The sequence below is a fragment of the Mustela nivalis genome (genome assembly GCF_964662115.1).
Source record: "Mustela nivalis genome assembly, chromosome: 5".
Taxonomy (NCBI): domain Eukaryota; kingdom Metazoa; phylum Chordata; class Mammalia; order Carnivora; family Mustelidae; genus Mustela; species Mustela nivalis.
In genome coordinates, this window is record NC_139024.1 from 113,298,489 (window position 1) to 113,312,208 (window position 13,720).

Here is a 13,720-nt window from a genome sequence, read left to right on the forward strand (position 1 = left end):
TATTTGCAGAGAGCACCTTCTAGATAGAAATTTGTGGTTGTTTCAATGTGCAAAGCCCGTGCTGCTTAGCCCTGAGCTAAGTTCAATCTTCTTAGCCCTGAGCTAAGTTCATTGAGATGTCTACTTTAAGCCGAAGCTCCATTTCTCCTGTGTTCGTTGCATTATTCATATTGCTTGTGAGTGGCTAGGGTTGTGTGTTTGTGTGAATGACTTTGTGTAACTTGCCATGTTCTTTTGGCAAAGCATCACCAGAGCTTTTCTGAATGCCTTATTTTCACATCATTTTAAGTCCTTCAAAACAAACCCATGCTTGAAGCACAAGCTCTGGAAGCTGGACATCATCTGTTCCACAAGCACTCGTGGTATTTCCCAGTAAAGTTGGTTTTTTGTTGTTTTGTTTTGTTTTGTTAGCAAATTAAATCTGACAAATTGATTCTTCATTAACCCACAAGAAAACCTGATGGTGATTTCCTTGAATGAACACAGAGGCCTTTGAACTTTGACCTGGTAATATTTTTGTGTCATAAATGTCCTCCTCGTGCAATAATCTTTGCCTTCCGGAGAAGTTTTAGGCAGAGGTCTGCATCAAAGATAATTTCCTCAGAAACAAAATATAAATGATTTCTTTAGGCAAAATAAAGGCCAATTGTGATTGCAGAATAATTTTGAAGTAATATGGATCTTATGATATTCCGAGACTAATGTATAAAAGAAAAAATGTACATATTTTTTTGAATCATTTTAAAACTTCCCTAATGTTGGTGATTCCTGTCAAACTGGGCCATTTTCCAGCTCCCAGCCCTTACCTTCCTAATCCACCCATCCCCCCCCCACCACAGGAACCTAATTTTTCATGGGTGCCATGGACCCTTCAACAGTCTGGTGAAGCCTGTGAGCCATTTCCCAGAATAACATTTTTAAATACAAAAGAAAAAATTTTTGTGGTGGTGCTGTTATTAAAATTTTGAACAAGTTTCTGATATAGTAATATTATGCTTCTTTATTAACACATTTTTTTAAAAACCCAAAGTGGTTCTAATAACTGTCATAAATAATCATGAAATAATGATGAGCCAAATAAGTATGCAAGACGAAACAATTATGGTTTCATCTACAACTATAAAATGGGATATGACAATATCTGTGACTTCTTTGAGTAACAAAGTCACAAGTACTGCTAATACCGTCATGGTTTATTGACATGGTTAGTGACAAAGAGGTCATTTTTTTCCCATCCATGCTCATAGCCCCCCTAAATTCTGTCCACAGACCCCGTGGAAGTCCATGGACCCTCAATTAAGATACTCTATCTAATGACTCTTTTTGATTTATTTGAGAGAGAGAGAAGGAGCAGCGGCAAGGGGAAGGGAGAACCACTCTCCACTGATCAGGGAGCTTAATGTAGGGCTTGATCCTGGGACTCTGGGATCATGACCTGAGCTAAAAGCAGACACTTAACCAACTGAGCCACCCAGGCACCCCATATCTAATAACTCTTGCCACTGCTTTCACTTTTATTCAGTCAGTAGAGAGGTGGAATGGGGTAGTGGTCAACTGCCAGCAAATACCTGTGTGAGACCCTCAAAAGCAATGATGTCAGCAGAACCCAACAGTAACATGATGTACCATGTTACTGCCAGTGAGCCCAACATCTGAACACTGTCACCTCAGAGACGGGTCTACATCAGTTCAGGGCTTTCTTCAGCCAGGGAGTCTTTCTCTGGCAGTGCTACTGAAAGCCAGTTCATAGCAAAATGTTTCATTGTTCCCTATGATGTCATTCTCCAAGATCAGGAAATTTCCTCAAACATCCTTTATGCTTATTTTTTTTTTTGTAATTTTATTTTTTTTTCAGTGTTCCAAGATTCATTGTTTATGCAGCACACCCAGTGCTCCATGCAATACATGCCCTCCTTAATACCCACCACATAGGATCACCCAAGCCCCCACCCCCACCCCTCCAAAATCCTCAGTTTGTTTCTCAGAGTCCACAGTCTCTCATGGTTTGTCTCCCCCTCTGATTTCTCTCAACTCACTTCTCCTCTCCATCTCCAGTGTCCTCCGTGTTCTTCCTTATGCTCCACAAGTAAGTGAAACCATATGATAATTGATTCTCTCTGGTTGACTTATTTCACTCAGCATAATCTCTTCCAGTTCTGTCCATGTTGATATAAAAGTTGGGTATTCATCCTTTCTGATGGAGGCATAATACTGCATCGTATATATGGACCATATCCTCTTTATCCATTCATCTGTTGAAGAGCATCTTGGCTCTTTCCACAGTTTGGTGACTGTGGCCATTGCTACTCTGATCATTGGGATATGGATGGCCCTTTTGTTCACTACATCTGTATCTTTGGCGTAAACACTCAGTAGTGCAATTGCAGGGTAATAGGGAAGCTCTATTTTTAATTTCATAAGGAATCTCCACACTGTTTTCCAAAGTGGCTGCACCAACTTGCATTCCCACCAACACTATAAGAGGGTTGCACTTTCTCCACATCCTCTCCAACACTTGTTGTTTAGTGTCTTGTTAATTTTGGCCATTCTAACTGGTGTAAGGTGGTATCTCAATGTGGTTTTGATTTGACTCTCCCTGATGGCTAATGATGATGAACATTTTTTCATGTGTCTGTTAGCCACTTGTATGTCTTCTTTGGAGAAGTGTCTGTTCATGTCTTCTGCCCATTTTTTGATGTGATAATCTGTTTTTTGGGTGTTGAGTTTGAGGAGTTCTTTATAGATCTTAGATATCAGCCCTTTGTCTGTAGTGTTGTTTGTGAATATCTTCTCCCATTCTGTGGGTTGCCTCTTCGTTTTATTGACTGTTTCCTTTGAGTTTGAGGAGTTCTTTATAGATCTTGGATATCAGCCCTTTGTCTGTAGTGTCATTTGTGAATATCTTCTCCCATTCTGTGGGTTGCCTCTTTGTTTTATTGACTGTTTCCTTTGCTGTGCAGAAGCTTTTGATCTTGAAGAAGTCCCAAAAGTTCATTTTAACATTTGTTTCCTTTGCCTTTGAAGACATGCCTTAAAAGAAGTTGTTGTGGCTGATGCCGAAGAACCTTTATGCTTATTTACCTAAACCTTAAATGCTTGGTCTGCACTCCCCTCAGGATGACACATTCTGTACATTCACTTCCTCTAGGAAAAAAGTACTTCCATCTCTTTAAACAGATTTTGTGCCTAAGATGTAGACCCACAATTCCATGTGACTGTCTGAAACTGGATTTATCCTCTTCTCAAAATCAATTCTTTCTCCTGACGTTCCTGACTTTTCTCCTCTTGACTTCTGTGGAGCATCGAAGTAACTATGTATGGAAACAGACCTTTCAGCCCCAAAGCCCCTTCCTAAACTACTACCCAGTTTCATAACTATCCAAGTCAGGGAACTCTTGTGGTTACAGCTTCCCTCCAGTCTCCCTCTCTATTCCATTCTCATTTCCACCAGTTCATTTACAACCTAACTTGGGTCACCATTACTCTTGCCTCTGCTTCTCAACTAACACACACTGCTGCCAACTTGATTTTCCTGGAGGGCAACTCTGATGATAGCTCCCCTTTCAAAAATCTTCAGTGTCTCCCCATTATCTATGGAATTAAAGACATACCCTGCCATACAAGCCTCTCCACAACTGGCCCAGACTCCCAGTTCAGCACCTGTCTCCCCTGTGCTACAAACTTGATAACTTTTTGTTCATGCAACAAGGAACAGATACTTTACCTATTTATTTTTTGCCTTATTACTTTTCTCATATTGTACTCTCCTTCTAGCATGTGTTTCTCCAGAAAGTTCTCTTATTGCAACCCTACCCTTCCTTCAAAGACAATCTTAAGCATCACCCATTTATGAAGACTTTCCTGAGGTGCTCCCACCATTCCCAACTGAATAGAATGCCCTCCCCACTTTCAGCCTCTATAACATTTTTCTTAGTATTTAATCAGTCTCTACCCTTCATTATGATCCCATACAGTACCCCCCTATCTGCAGGGGACACATTCCAAACCCACAATGGATGAAACCATGGATAATACCAAACCACATATACACTGTTTTTTCCTATACGTACATACCCATGATAAAGATTAAGGTACAAATTGGGTGTAATCAGAGATTAACAATAATAAGAAATAATAAAATAAAACAGTCATAACAATATTCTGTAATACAAGCTATGTGAGTGTGGTCTTTCCCCCTCTCAAAATACCTTATTGTACTGTACTCACCCTTCTTGGGATGATGTAAGATGATAAAATGACAACGTGAGGGGGGAAAGTGAGGTGAATAACATAGGCATTGCGATGTAGCCCTAGGATCCTACTGACCTCACAGAAGTAGAATCATCTGCTTCTATACTATGGCTGACCACTGGTAACTTAAACCATGAAAAGCAAAACCACAGGTATGGCAGATCATTGTATGTTCATCTTACCCACTACATTAGATTTCTTGAGTTATTGGGGGTTTTTTTGAAGATTTTTATTTATTTATTTGACAGAGAGATCACAAGTAGGCAGAGAGGCAGGCGGCGGGGGGGGGGGGGGGGCAGGCTCCCTGCCGAGCAGAGGGCCCAAAGTGAGGCTTGATCCCAGGACCCCGAGATCATGACCTGAGCTGAAGGCAGAGGCTTAACCCACTGAGCCAACCAGGTGCCCCAGATTTCTTAAGTTTTTATTTAAAGTCCAGCCACATTAGATTTTTCGTTTCTTAAAAAAAGACTGCTTTAATGTATCCCTTGTACTTCAGTAGTGTTTGGTACATGGTTTTTTTTACAGTGGGTACTCAGTACGTGTTTTCAACTGAACTGAAATGATTCCTATGCAAAAAAATGAATTTTCAAGGATGACCACCTTACATTTTTTATGGATGGCTAAAGAATATGCAGGTATTCACTAATGCTAATTTATTGATTAATTGGTAAATTTTAGTGATGCTGCGCTTACAACTGACCATCCTCCACATGGTCTCATGGACTAGAAGGCTCCTTCACCCCAGCCATTCCAACCATTTTGCTAACTCCTACTGGGCCCTCAGGGCTCAGTCTAACCATCACTTTCTCCAGGAAGTCTTCCGTTATAACTCCAAGCCTGGCTTTGTAGGCATGCAATCTGTGTGTTCCCACAGAACCCGGCACTTACAAGGGTGCCACAGTTGGTGCCATACTGTGCTGTCACCATCTTGAAATTTTTAGTGGGTTTTTTTTTTTAAACATTTTTTTATCAGACAAAGAGAGAGAGCATGCATGAGCAGAGTTGGGGGGCTGCAGTGGGGAGGCAAAGGGAGAGAAAGCCAGGCAGACTCCATGCTGAGCGCAGAGCCCAGTGCAGGGCTTGATCTCACAATCCTGAGATCGTGACCTGAATTGGAACCACTGTTCGGTGCTTAACCAGCTGACCCATCCAGGTGCCCCTTCACAGTTTATTAACAAGGGCCTACATTTTTATTTGGCACTTGACTCCTCAACAGACTTAGCAGTCCTGCCTAGCCCATTCTCTCTTATATACTCCTGTCATCTCCTGTATTTTCCCAATCTTTGCAATCATCACTCAGAATCTTAATTTTCTATTTACATTTGTTCAATGTTTATTTACTTAATATTTAATTTAAACTTAATATAAATTAAAATAATTTAATTAGTTTCGTATTTATTTAATTTTCTGTTTACTATTCTGTATACCTCAATAGACCCTAAGTCAAGGCAAAAAAGACTCAGCCTAGTATTATATGCTTAATCAGTATTTGCTGATTGGCTAAATGGATGAATGGTTAAGGGAAGGAGGACTTAGTGAATTAATGAATGCATTTTTCTATCCATAGCCCTTTGGGCAGCCTGAACAGTGGAGGTCTTTGGCTTGCTGTCTTCAGAAGGTCCCCAGTAGAGACAACAGAATTCTAGTACAGAAAGTACTCTTGTTAGAAAACAGTGTAAGATCGTTTCAAGAAAGAAAAGGAGCAGAGTAGTGACACGAAGGAAAAAAATTTAAGCAACACTCAAATATTAATGAAGAAAGAACTATCAAAAGGACTCATGATTATATAGTTCTGTTTTGAACACAAACATGGAGACCACGAAGATACCACTGGGATGCTCCTGGAGGAAGAAGATGTCTTAGTGATTAAGTAATGCCCTGCTTGCTTTTCCTAATGGTTTCTGGTAAGCCTGGACAAAGAGAGCATACCTTCATAACAGCTGCTCATGAGAGAGGAAACATCTGTTGCTGTCTCTACCAAATGCGACATGATCCTCGTAACAATCATAGGGAATCCCTGAATTTCATTTTCTCATTAGTTGTTTGGAAGTTTGTAGGTGCACTAGAATTCCATTTCCACCTTACAATTTCCATTCCATTAAAGCCAATGTAAAATATAAAGCCAATGTAAAGTATAATCCAAAGTATCTTAAATTGTTAGATGCATGAATTGTAAGTATAGTAAGTGGTTATTAAGGATGTATACTAAATTTTTTTCACTTGTAGACTCCTCTTCCTTGGAGACTTCTTCTATTTGAAATGATAATTATTTCCCTCTTAGATTGAAGAGATAGAGAAGTATCCCCAAAGGTCTTTCAGAACCAATAGTGTTACTGCCATTCTCATCTTTCCACTCTTATTCAGCAACACTGTGCAGCAGCTCAGGGACACACAGTGCTGAACCCTCTTTCTGCTTTCACAATCTTGGATGAGTTATAAAATGTTGATTCTCAGCTTTTGCATTTGTAAAATGGGAATAATGATATTCTACTCCATAAATTTGTGAGGACAACGGGTAATGCATATGAAAATGCTTAGCACCATTTCTAGCTTATGGAAAACCCTCTGTGAATGTTAGTTTTGTTTGTTTGTTTGTTTGTTTGTTTTTTGTTTTTTTATTAACATTTAATGTATTATTTGCTTCACGAGTGCAGGTCAGTGAATCATCAGTCTTACACAATTCAAAGCATGTATCCTCAGCAATATCCATAAGCCAGCCACCCTATCCCTACCCCTCCAGACCCCCAGCAACTCTCAGTTTGTTTTCTCAGATTAAGAGTCTCTTATGGTTTTTCTCCCTCTCCAGTCCCATTTTGTTTCATTTTTTCCCCTCCCTGCCCCCCATGAACCTCCACCATGCCTCTCAAACTCTTCATATCAGAGATGATATGATAATTGTCTTTATTTGATTGACTTACTTCACTTAGCATAATACCCTCTAGTTCCATCCACATCATTTCAAATGGCAAGATTTTGCTTTTTTTTTGATGGCTACATTATATATCTATATCTATAGATATAGATATATATCACATCTTATCACATATATATATAGATATATCTATATATAGATATAGATATAGATATCACATCTTCTTTATCCATTCATCTATCCATGGACATCTAGGTTCTTTCCATAGTTTGGGTATTGTAAACACTGCTGCAACAAACATTTGGGTGCATGTGCTCCTTCGGATCACCACCTTTGTATCTTTAGAGTAAATACCCGCTAGTAACAATTTCTGGGTCATAGGGTTGCTCTATTTTCAACCTTTTGAGGAACCTCCATACTCTTTTCCAGAGTGGCTGCACCAGCTTGCATTCCCACCAACAGTGTAGGAGGGTTCCCCTTTCTCTGCATCTACCCATTCTCTGCCAACATCTGTTGTTCCCTGACTTGTTACTTTTAGCCATTCTGACTGGTGTGAGATGGTATCTCACTGTGGTCTTGATTTGTATTTCCCTGATGCCGAGTGATGTTGAGCACTTTTTCATGTGTCTATTGGCCATTTGGATGTCTTTGTGAAAATGTCTGTTCATGTCTTCTGCCCAATTCTTGATTGGATTATTTTTTCTTTGGATGTTGAGTTTGATAAGTTCTTTATAGATTTTGGATACTAGCCCTTTATCTGATATGTCATTTGCAAATATCTTCTCCCATTCTGTCAGTGGTCTTTTGGTTTTGTTGACTGTTTCCTTTGCTGTGCAAAAACTTTTGATCTTGATGAAGTCCCAGTAGTTCATTTTTGCCTCTGTTTCCCTGGCCTTTGGCAATGTTCCTAGGAAGAAGTTGCTGTGGCTGAGGTCAAAGAGGCTGCTGCCTGTGTTTTCCTCAAGGATTTTGATGGATTCCTTTCTCACATTGAGATCTTCCATCCATTTTGAGTCTATTTTTGAGTGTGATATAAGGAAATGGTCCAGTTTCATTTTTCTACATGTGGCTGTCCAATTTTCCCAACACCATTTGTTGAAGAGACTGTCTTTTTTCCTCTGGACTTTCTTTCCTGCTTTGTCAAAGATTAGTTGACCATAGAGTTGAGAGTCCATTTCTGAGCTGTCTATTCTGTTCCATAGATTTTTATGTCTGTTTTTGTGCCAGTACCGTACTGTATTGCTGATTACAGCTTTGTAATAGAGCTTGAAGTCTGGAATTGTGATGCCACCAAGTTTGGTTTTCTTTTTCAACAGTTCTCTGGCTATTCAGGGTCTTTTCTATTCCATATAAATCTTAGGATTATTTGTTCCATTTTGTTGAAAAAAAAATGATGGTATTTTGGTATTTTGATAGGGATTGCATTAAATGTGTAGATTACTTTAGGTAGCATACACATTTTCACAATATTTGTTCTTCTAATTCATGAGCCTGGAACTATTTTCCATTTTTTTGTGTCTTCCTCAGTTTCTTTCATGAATACTTTATCATTTTCTAAGTACAGATTCTTTGCCTTTTGGGTTAGGTTTATTGCTAGGTATCTTATGGGTTGGGTGCAATGGTAAATGGGATCTACTCCTTAATTTCTCTTTCTTCTGTCTTCCTGTTGGTGTATAGAAATGCAACTGATTTCTGTGCATTTATTTTATATACCTAACTGAATTCTTATATGAGTTCTACCAGTTCTGGAGTGGAATCTTCTACGATTTCTACATAAAGTATCATATCATCTACAAAGAGTGAGAGTTTGACTTCTTCTGTGCTGGTTCAGAGACATTTTGTTTCTTTTTGTTTTCTGATTGCTGATGCTAGGACTTCTAGTACTATGTTGAATAACAGTGTGATAGTGGACAGCCCTGCCATGTTCCTGAACTTAGCCAAAAAGCTCTCAGTTTTTCCCCATTGAGAATGATTTTTTTCTGTGGGTTTTTCATAGATAGCTTTAATGATATTGAGGTATGTACCCTCTATTCCTACACTGTGAAGAATTTTGATCAAGAAAGGATGCTGTACATTGCCAAATGCTTTTTCAGCATCTATTGAGAGTATCATATGGTTTTTGTTCTTTCTTTTATTAATATGTTATATCACATTGATTGATTTTCAGATGTTGAACCAACCTTGCAGCTCTAGAATAAATCCCACTTGGATGTGATAAATAATCCCTTTAATGTACTCTTGGATCTTACTGGCTAGTATTTTGGTGAGAATTTTTGCATCCATGTTCTTCAAGGATATCAGTCTATAATTCTCCTTTTTGATGGGACCTTTGTCTGGTTTTGGGATCAAGGCAATGTTGGCCTCATAAAATGAGTTTGGAAGTTTTCCTTCCATTTCTATTTTGGGGACAGTTTCAGGAGAATAGGAATTAATTCTTCTTTAAATGTTTGGTTGAATTCCCCTGGGAAGCTGTCTGGTCCTGGGCTCTTGTTTGTTGGGAGATTTTTGATGACTGTTTCAATCTCCTTACTGGTTACAGGTCTGTTCAGGTTTTCTATTTCTTCCTGGTTCAGTTTTGGTAATATATTTGTCTCTAGGAATGCATCCATTTCTTCCAGATTGTCAAATTTGCTGGCGTATAGTTGCTCATAATATGTTCTTATAATTGTTTGTATTTCTTTGGGGTGGGTTGTGATCTCTCCTCTTCCATTCATGATTTTATTAATTTGGGATTTAGGTTCTCTCTCTCTCTCTCTCTCTCTCTCTCTCTTTTTTGGTAAGTCTAGACAAGGGTTTATCAATCTTGTTAATTCTTTCAAAGAACCAGTTTCTAGTTTCATTGATATGTTCTACTGTCCTTTTGGTTTCTATTTCATTGATTTCTGCTCTGATCTTTATTATTTTTCATCTCCTTCTGGGTTTAGGCTTTCTTTGCTGTTCTTTCTCCACCTCCTTTAGGCGTAGGGTTATGCTGTGTACTTGAGACCTTTCTTGTTTCTTGAGAAAGGCTTGTATTGCTATATACTTTCCTCTCAGGACTGCCTTTGCTGTGTCCCAAAGACTTTGAACAGCTGTGTTTTCATTCTCATTTGTTTCCATGAATTTTTTAAATTCTTCTTTAATTTCCTGGTTGACCCATCCATTGCTTAGTAGGATACTCTTTGGCCTCCCTGTATTTGAGTTCTTTCCAACTTTCCTCTTGGGGTTGAGTTCTAGTTTCAAAGCATTGTGGTCTGAAAATATGCAGGGAATGATCCCAGTCTTTTGGCACCAGTTGAGACCTGATTTGTGGCGCAGGATGTGATCTATTCTGGAGAATGTTCCATGTGCACTAGAGAAGAATGTGTATTCTGTTGCTTTGGAATGCAATGTTGTGAATATATCTGTGATGTCCATCTGGTCCATTGTGTCATTTAAAGCCTTTATTTCCTTCTTGATCTTTTGATTAGATGATCTGTCCATTTCAGTGAGGGGGTTGTTAAAGTCCCCTAATATTATTATATTATTGTCAATGTGTTTCTTTGAATTTGTTATTAAGTGGTTTATATAGTTGGCTGCTCCCATGTTAGGGGCATAGATATTTAAAATTGTTAGATCTTCTTGTTGGACAGACCCTTTATATATGATATAGTGTCCTTCCTCATCTCTTATTATAATCTTTGGCTTACAATCTAATTTATCTGATATAAGGATTGCTACCCCAGCTTTCTTTTGATGTCCATTAGCATGGTAAATTGTTTTCCACGCCCTCACTTTAAATCTGGAGATGTCTCTTGGTCTAAAATGAGTTTCTTGCTGACAGCATATTGATGGCTCTTGGGTTTTTTGTTGTTGTTGTTATTTAATGCATTCTGATACCCTGTGTCTTTTGATTGAGGCATTTAGCCCATTTACATTCAGGGTAACTCTTGAAAGATATGAATTTAGTGCCATTGTATTGCCTGTAAGTTGACTGTTACTGTATATTGTCTCTGTTCCTTTCTAGTTTGTGACTTTTAGGCTCTGTCTTTGCTTAGAGGACCTCTTTAAATATTTCCTGTAGGGCTGATTTGGTGTTTGCAAATTCTTTTAGTTTTTGTTTGTCCTGGAAACTTTTTATCTCTCCTTCTATTTTCAATGATAGCCTAGCTGGATATAGTATTCTTGGCTGCATATTTTTCTCATTTAGTGTTCTGAATGTATCATACCAGCCCTTTCTGGCCTGCCAGGTCTCTGTGGATAAGTCTGCTGCCAATCTAATATTTCTATCATTGTATGTTACAGACCTCTTGTCCTGAGTCGCTTTCAGGATTTTCTGTCACTGAAACTTGTAAATTTTACTGTTAGATGAGGGGGGATATATATATATATATATATATATATATATATATATATATATAATAAGAGTAAACATGATGAAGGGTGGAATATGACTGTATAGATGAAAATTTAAAAAGATTCTAAAAAAGGAATTGATAAGATAAGAAGTTGGTTAAAATGAAAAGGAAAGAATATGATTTGTTGATAGAATTTCTTCTCTTGTTCTCTTCTATCTTCTGTTGAGTTTGTAGGTGTTCAGAATGGCCTGATAACTATCTAGCTGAACTCCTGGGACCTGATGATATTTAGGTCTCCTATTCCTCCACCATCTTGCTCCTCCCCTGAATGTTAGTAATTATTGCCAGCATATAGGACTTAAGCAATCAGGAACTTCCACTTGCTTCTGTGTTCAATAGATATAAAGAAATAAGAAATATATGTTATTGTTCAAGGGTCACAAACTTCTCCTCTAAAAGGGTCAGTGAATAAATATTTTCGTCTTTGTGCCATATTGTCTCTGCCATGACAGTTTAGCTCTGCAGCTGTAGCATGAAAGCGGCCATAGACAATACATAAGCAAATGGGTGTAGCTACATGACAATAAAACTTTATATACAAAATCAGCCTTTAGGGGCCAGGTTTTTTCCCTAGGTCATAATTTACCAATCCCTGGCTATAGGTCCTTAGGAGTTCCCAGTCAAATGCAGTAGAAAGACCTGGAGACATGTCAGGGCAAGCCAAAAGAGGCAGAGATTAACTCCAAGGCCATACAAAAGAATGTGGAAACTGATATTTTAGAGAAGATTATTGTACGAGCTTCCCAGAGATACATAAAAGTAAAAAGTATGTCCTAGAGCTCAGGTTTTGGTGTTTTGGGTTTTTTTTTAAGGTTTTATTTATGTATTTGAAAGAGAGAGAATATATGAGTGGGGGTTAGGGGAGGAGCAGAGGGAGAGGGAGAAGCAGACTGCACTGAGAACGGAGCCTGATGTGGGACTCAATCCCACAATCCTAAGGTCTTGAGATCATGACCCAAGCTGATAACAAGAATCTGTTGCTTAATCTACTGAGCCACCCAGGTACCCGTTTGTTTGTTTGTTAATCTTGCATTTCAGGATCAGTAACTTCAGCTTAAAAAACAGCCTTTCCTTTTTATTCAGTATTTTCCTTGGGAACTCAGCTCACCAACCCCAGATCCTGAGAGTACCATAATTTGGAAAATAAATATGTCTGTAGATTGATTGGTAGAAAATGCTATTCCTCCCTTCTGCTCCTTAGCACTGGAGTATAAATAGACAGAGCTGAGGGGTCATCTCTGTAGTAGTTTGCAGAGAACTGGAAAGTACATGAGGAGCCGAAGAAATCATTCCCTTCTCCTCTTCCTCTTCTGTCCTTATTAATATTATAAAGGAATGACAAACAAGTATCCATGAGCAAAATTAGACTGTGAAAAGGAGCCAGTAGCTTGGTAACAGCCACTTAGACCATTTAATGGGTCACCAACACTGCCAGATGTGAGGTGGATTCTGCTTTTTGAAAAAAGTACAGCTGTGGCATGTGCTCCCAGAGTAGGGAAACAAGAACACACTTTGTGGGCCTTTCTCCCCTCTTGTGAAAAGATGTATGGGAAGTTCACACATTCTCAGATGTAGACATTTAAATATGGTATGCAACACACAACACAACATTCTTTCCATTGATGAAGTTGTAAAGGAACTCCATGTGCACCATATATCATATTCACTCACACAGAGAGTGGGAGAGAGGGAGGGGGAGGAAGGGAGAGGGAGAGAATCTTAAGCAGGCTCCATACCCAGCATGAGGAAGGGAGTGAGGGGAGTTAAAGCAGAGGAAGAGGGAGAGAGAGAATCTTAAGCAGGCTCCATGCCCAGCACAGAGCCCAAGGTAGTGCTTGATCTCATGATCCTGAGATCAAGACCTGAGCTAAAATCAAGAATTGGATGATTATGTGACTGAGCTACTCAAATGCCCCCATATAATATTCAAAATGGCTAGTCCCTTCCAAGGCTTTTATGATTTAATCCATGCCAACTCAAATGGGTCTGGTTCTTTAAACTATAGAAACAAGAATTGAAATTTGCCATGATAAGGCAAAGTTCTTATCAGATTTCTCTTTTTTGTTGTTGTTTTACAGTTTTCTCCTTGTCTTTGGTTGCTTGATTTTGTCAGTGTTTTCCACCATCCCTGAGCACACAAAACTGGCCTCGAGTTGCCTCTTGATTCTGGTAAGTGACACATATGAGCAAAAATGTACATAAAGTTTGTTTAAGAACTGTC

The 13,720-nt window shown here is 38.8% G+C and overlaps 1 protein-coding gene across 4 annotated transcripts in view; it reads left to right on the forward strand.

Annotated features, from left to right (window-relative positions):
- Positions 1-13,720, forward strand: part of KCNQ5 (potassium voltage-gated channel subfamily Q member 5) — a 532,298-nt gene that overhangs the window by 346,870 nt on the left and 171,708 nt on the right. For 3 of the 4 annotated variants that reach the window (XM_082729774.1, XM_082729775.1, XM_082729776.1), the window contains exon 2: positions 13,578-13,668. The exons of the other annotated variant lie outside the window; for it this stretch is intronic. In XM_082729774.1, coding sequence (XP_082585900.1) covers positions 13,578-13,668 — 91 coding nt within the window. The remainder of the gene's footprint in view (positions 1-13,577; positions 13,669-13,720) is intronic. 4 annotated transcript variants of the gene reach the window in all.